The following is a 5,833-nucleotide window of genomic DNA, read 5'->3' as shown; positions in this document are numbered from 1 at the left end:
ACAGGGTGTCGAGGAGGTATTAGGTTACGTGAGATGTGGAAGGACCAGGGTGAGTAGGTATGAGGACCTGAAGTGAGAGCGAAGTGACCTATAGTGGTGAAGAGGAAAGACAGGGTGAGAGGGAAGAACAGAGTGAGTTTTGGAGGAGGGAAGACCCGGAGGTGATGAGCCAGGAAGTACAGAGTGTAGGAGTCACGAGATAGTCGGAGAGGAAGACAGGGTGAGTATGTGATAGAGATTTAGGCTGTGATGAGTGAAGATACCCGCGGTCGATATTAGCAAAAGAAAAGTGAGAGGAAGAGGGTTTAGAGGAAGCCAAGGAGTGAGAGGAAAAGCATTTCACGGTGTGGGATGAAAAAGCAGATTGAGTTGTGTGAAGGGAAAAGACAGAGTTTGCAGAAGAGGACAGATATGGTGAATGAAGAAAGAAGTGAGAGAAAGACAGGGTGAAGAGTGAAAGATAGAGTTGGGGAGGAAGACAGGGTGATCCATTATGAATTAAGAGTGAGACCGGAAAGACAGGGCTTTAGCTATAGAGTAAGACCCTGATGTGGCAGAGAAGACAGGGTTTGAGATGAAAAAGAGTGAAAGAGGCAAAGACAGAGTGAGAGGAAGACAGGGTCTGAGATGAAAGAACGAGTGAAGAGGAAGACAGCGCAGTTGCTTTGTTGCGACGGATATGAATGTGGCGAGTGAGGAGCGGCAAGGGAAGAGTTCGGAGAGGTGGGCTGCGAAGACCAGAGTCGAGAGGACCGGAAGGTACAGGGTAGTTGTACTGGTCAGGTATAAAGCCACAGGCTCTTGAAGAAGGTTATAGTAAAGCGTCGCACCTCTAGGGCTCGGAAGACTAGCTTTTGCGGCTGATGAAGGCTCGAAGCATTGTTTATCCCTTGAGCCCAAAGTCGGAGAGTGCAAACGGGTCTACACAGGTTCGCCGTGAGGGCATTGAAGACACGCTGTATGTGATGCAATGGATAGGAACCTAGAGGTGATCGAGGCGGAAGAACAGCTCAGAAGTGCGAAGGAAGTGCAGGGCCTGCAGCCATCCTGCGTCCAGAAAGATCCGGTCTGAGTGTCGGGGGTACCCTATGACCCACATGTGGTCGTGAGTAGGATAGTATAGAGTGAGAGGAAGATAGGGTGAGAGGAAGAAAGAAGTGTGGTCCGGGTTCCCTGGCCTGGGCCCCGCTGGTGCGTTGCCCTACTGCGCCCTGCGCCTACCTCTGTTATCCTTTCCTCGCCTTTTCTGCGTTTTCTTCTTCCTCTTTTCCCGCCCTGCCTGTTGGTGGGCTATTCCTTCTGTTCTTCTTTCCGCTCTCTCCCTTTCCTGGCCTCGATCCTGGGGTCCCTGGCTCAACGCCTTCTGGGCACACGTCCGTTCCTGCACTACATCTGCCTGGCCTCCTTGCTCACCTTATTTCTTTCCCAGCCCCTCTGCTGTATTCTGTTTCTTTCACAGTCCTCTTCCTCCTCTCGTGCCTCGTTCTGGCCTGGTGGCTTCTGGCCCCATGTTCTCAACCCATGTTGCTCCCCTGCCATTCCTTTCCCCTTCCCCTTTCCTCTCCTGCATTCTCTTCCGTCCTGGCTCGCTCCTTCTGCCATTTTCTCTCCATTCTTTTCCATCTTTTTCTCTGTTTCTTTCTCTCTTGGTCACCATCCCATGGTTCCAGGTTATCCACCCTGTTTCTACCGCTTTCTCCTCCCGCTCTCACGGCGTTAGACTGCTAGTAAGATCTGCGAGGCCCACAACACACAACCCACACAGGGCATGTTCGTTTGCTACGTTACTCTTTTTCCGTCCGTTGCTCTCCCACCCCACTCTCCTCTCCTCACCACCCTACCTCCACTCTCTCCCTGAGCCTTGCCCACCGACAGCCGCTACCGCGGCTCCCGCCCCCTTTCTGCCGCACCGTCTTCACGACCTATGACTCCCTGTGGGCTCCTTCTCCGCCGGCCACCCCTCTGACGCCCTGCTGCGATGTTTTCACAACTATGGTTCTTGCGTGAAATGTGGTACAATAACGTCAGGATCACTGCTGACGCAAATTCAAGGTGCACGCTGCTGCCTTTTAATCTACAAAAGACTGCATGAGGAATTGTGGGAAACTGTTATTGTTGAGTTTTTTCTTTAAATCTCCATAAAGGGTACATTGTGTGTTGATGTTTGTGTGTTTATTCTATTAACATTACTATACTGTGCAATGACAATCTTTAACACAAGTGATGACAGTGCTTAACGGTAGATACAACAGATTTAACTGATTGGACGATCCAAGTACAAATTATAATATCGCTTTCTTTTTACAGTTGCACAACACGTACCACAAAAATCATCGTTGATAGTACCAATACAGCATCACCCACAAGTTACGAGTATACACCACCATCACCACCCCGACATTCAAATAAAACCAAAAAAAAAAAAAAAAAAACACAAAAAACAACACACACACACACACACACACACACTCACAACCGCAAGCACACTATAGGCTTATTTACTAATGATGAGCATATCATCCTACTACTACAGTATGTATACCTGCCGTGAGGCTCCTTGTAAAACATCCTAAATCTATACATTTAATGGTAGAAATATATAGATAAAAAACGAATGAACAGATGACTGAATAAATTAATGGAAGTACTGATTACTGGTTGTTCTGTGGGCTGCTCAATTGATTCGACAGCATGCAACAGTGTGTGTGTGTGTGTGTGTGTGTGTTGTGTGTTGTGTGTGTGTGTGTGTGTGTGTGTGTGTGTGTGTTGTGTGTGTGTGTGTTGTGTGGTGTGTGTGTGTGTGTGTGTGTGGTGGTGTGTGTGTTGTGTGTGTGTATGTGTGTGCATATCTGTAAAAGAAATGTCATTATTATGTGATTGTGTTACTTGTGAATGTGTAATCAGTTAATGCTGTGTGTCTACGGTATGTGTTCATTCACTGTGTGTGATCTGTCACAGTATTAGTATTATGTAAATAGATAAACACAAACATCAACACACTGTTACCTAATGGAGATAAAGAAAAACTTCAACCAATAAACAGGTTCTCCCACAACCTTGCAGTGTCTTAGATAAAAGGCAGTCAGCTCACCTTATATTCTTCAGCAGGATCCTTGACGTTATTTTGTACACATCACGTCAGAACATGTGAAACACTTCTCAGGCAGTGCTTCACTACTTTTTTGCCTGGAGTGAGCCTCACAGGGTGCATTATTTCTAAGAGGTGTCGTTTCAGAATGAGGGGTGCTGTAGCTCTGCTGGTGTTGCTGTTCTGTCGGTCTGGGGCATGGCTCAGGGAGAGAGTGGAGGGGATAGAGAGATTTGTTGGAGAGCAACGGGACTGAAGAACAGAGTTGACTAGCAAACAGACGACCGGCCAGACCATCACAACGCCTGATATCTGGGGTGAGGTAGAAGAGCTTAGAGACATGGTGGATAACCTGGGAACCATGATTTTGGAGCAGAGAGAGAAGATGAGGAACATGGAGAAAAAGATGGAAAGAAGGTGGAGAGAAAAATGGCAGAGAGGAGCTGAGGCCAGACTGGAGAGTGAGAATGCTAGTATTTATGGAATTTGGTTAATTTAAAAGTAATTTCAGTGGAGGATCAACATGTTTTTGAGAATTGTTTTGTTTCCATAAATCCAGCTATGGGGGCCAGACTGAGTGTCATCGAGAGGGAGGTAGAGGACTTGAAAGAACAGAATACGTAGAGGGCTGTTTTGTAATATAAATTAATTTGTTATAATGAGGTCAGTTCAGAGGAGGATCATGAACTTACTTTTTCCCATAATTCTAGCCATGGGTACCAGACTGAGTGCCAGTGAAAGGGAGGTGGAGGAGCTGAAGAGAATGAATGCAGGTATGTAATTGTCCACCACATCAGTTGTTTCTTGTTAGAAAGAAAGGGTAATGAATAAAACTGTATTTGTAAAATTGTCTATGAAATTGTTTATAGACAGTTATTTTATGCGTATTTCTCATATGAACTCACTTTTCATGGCTGTTTCCCATGCCATTTTAGCCCTGGAGGCCAGAGTGACAGACAGTGAGAATGGGAACACAGGTAAAGGACCGGATTCCCCGGATCGTAGGCGTTTGTTGCCATTTCCTACTCCTCTGAACTTTCATATTAACGAACGTGTCGGGGATCTGTTAAATGATGACCTTAGTTTTGCCAAGGAGAAAGCACTGAGCTATGTAGGGAAAAGGCAGGATCCCATGTGAGATAATGGAGGGGGAATAAGAGAGAGACTACTTCCTGGAGGACGATGCATGCTGACTCTTTCGTTTCCATGTGAATTCTTAAAAGATGAGTGGGGCGACAGGATTAAGAGGGTGTGAATGATGCTGAATGAGCGTAAACAAAGAGCCTCTGAAGAGTGTGAAAATTATTCAGGTATTTTTTCATCCTACTTGTTCCCAAATGTAATAACAGGTTTATCAAATTTCCAAGAAGCATAACTTAATTTATCATATTAATGCCGTTTTGAAGCTGAGTCTGTACTTTTATAAAATGTAAAAAGAAGACAATCTTGAAAATTGGACATAAGCTCACCTTCCTGAGTTCAGTCACATATATGAAATCATTCTGCTTAAAACAGAGAGTTTAGCTTCAGTTTACTAATCTGTCTTTTTGTAATGGTAGCTTAGAGGCCAGACTGAATGCCAGCGAGGGGATGGTGGAGGAGCTGAGGAGAGAGAATGCAGGTAAACTCCAGGTGAATATACTGTAGGGCTGCAATTGCACATGCTTGTAATCTAATGGAATGGCTGTTGGGCTGTTGGCGAATCAGTGTTATTTTTTTCTTCATTGCCGAATGCGTTTGTAATATGATACATGTTGCAGATTTCATTAGGATTTAATTTCCATGTTTTTTTAGGTGAATTTTGTCTTCATCAGGCTCATATTATGCATTTAACATCGTTTGTTTTGTTCTTTAATCAGTAATTTGTATTCCCTCCTCTGTGTTCATAGACAGACCAAAGGTGGCCTTCTCTGCTGGTTTGACTAATGATGGATATGTAGGACCCTTGAATAGTATCACCATACTAGTATACAGAAGGGTCATCACCAACATCGGCAAGGCCTACAACCCAAATACAGGTACAGAACATAACTAAACCCTCTTTCACCTTGTATTCAAATGTGACCTGGGATCAGATCATGTTCACATTAGACATCTGCTATCAGACAGGTGTACACATGCATTGTGATTGTGTCATCTTTATCCCATATAAACATGCAGACAACCAACTATTCCAGCATTGCTAACAGTGTCGGTGACAGTCTATTGACTTATTTTACTCTCCTCTGATGCAGGTGTCTTCACAGCACCAGTGAGAGGACTCTACTACATCAGATTCACTGCCATGGGTCTCAAGGGTCCACAGTCCATAGGTGCCTATATTTACCATAACGACAAGAGTGTCATGTTCAATCACCAGAACAATGACAATGGACATAATAGGTTCTTGTCTAATGCGTTGACTCTAGAGCTGGAGGCCGGGGATGTGGTCTATATGCGTCTCCCAGTAAATCAGGAGCTCTATGATGAAAAGTCGAGTAACTACAGCACCTTCAGTGGCTTCCTGCTCTTCCCTATGTGAAGGGAGCACTCTGGTGTGAGTTTGAGATCAATAAATAAGACAGATTATTTCTATCATTGATGCAAAGCGACTCCTTCACTCTATCCAGGCTTTTCCTTGTATTTTTGACAGTTAGAATTGCAGAGGCAAAGGAAAATAAGATAATAATAATCATAAAAATGAATGATTTATTTGATTTGAAAATGTAAAAGGTTGTTACATTCATATGTTGATGGACATGATAA

At 44.5% G+C, this 5,833-nt stretch overlaps 1 protein-coding gene across 1 annotated transcript; it reads left to right on the top strand.

Moving 5' to 3' along the window:
- Positions 1-3,800: 3,800 nt before the first annotated feature.
- On the top strand, positions 3,801-5,609 carry LOC112079607 (complement C1q-like protein 2). Its single transcript, XM_024145504.2, has 5 exons — positions 3,801-3,861; positions 4,024-4,065; positions 4,653-4,709; positions 4,978-5,106; positions 5,323-5,609. Exons 1-5 carry the CDS (start codon positions 3,801-3,803, stop codon positions 5,607-5,609), a joined length of 576 nt encoding a protein of 191 aa, XP_024001272.1.
- The last annotated feature ends 224 nt before the right edge of the window (positions 5,610-5,833 follow it).

Source organism: Salvelinus sp. IW2-2015, unplaced genomic scaffold (genome assembly GCF_002910315.2).
Source record: "Salvelinus sp. IW2-2015 unplaced genomic scaffold, ASM291031v2 Un_scaffold8651, whole genome shotgun sequence".
NCBI classification, from domain to species: domain Eukaryota; kingdom Metazoa; phylum Chordata; class Actinopteri; order Salmoniformes; family Salmonidae; genus Salvelinus; species Salvelinus sp. IW2-2015.
Note: the sequence above shows the minus strand (reverse complement) of the source record. Positions and strands in the feature narration are given on the sequence as shown.

Bases quoted from the DNA above. Each gene is read 5' to 3' on its own strand.
- LOC112079607 (XM_024145504.2), top strand. From the start codon at position 3,801: ATGGGTACCAGACTGAGTGCCAGTGAAAGGGAGGTGGAGGAGCTGAAG. The intron at 3,862-4,023 runs GTATGTAATTGT...ATGCCATTTTAG, and splicing joins GCTGAAGAGAATGAATGCAG to CCCTGGAGGCCAGAGTGACA. The intron at 4,710-4,977 runs GTAAACTCCAGG...CTGTGTTCATAG, and splicing joins GCTGAGGAGAGAGAATGCAG to ACAGACCAAAGGTGGCCTTC.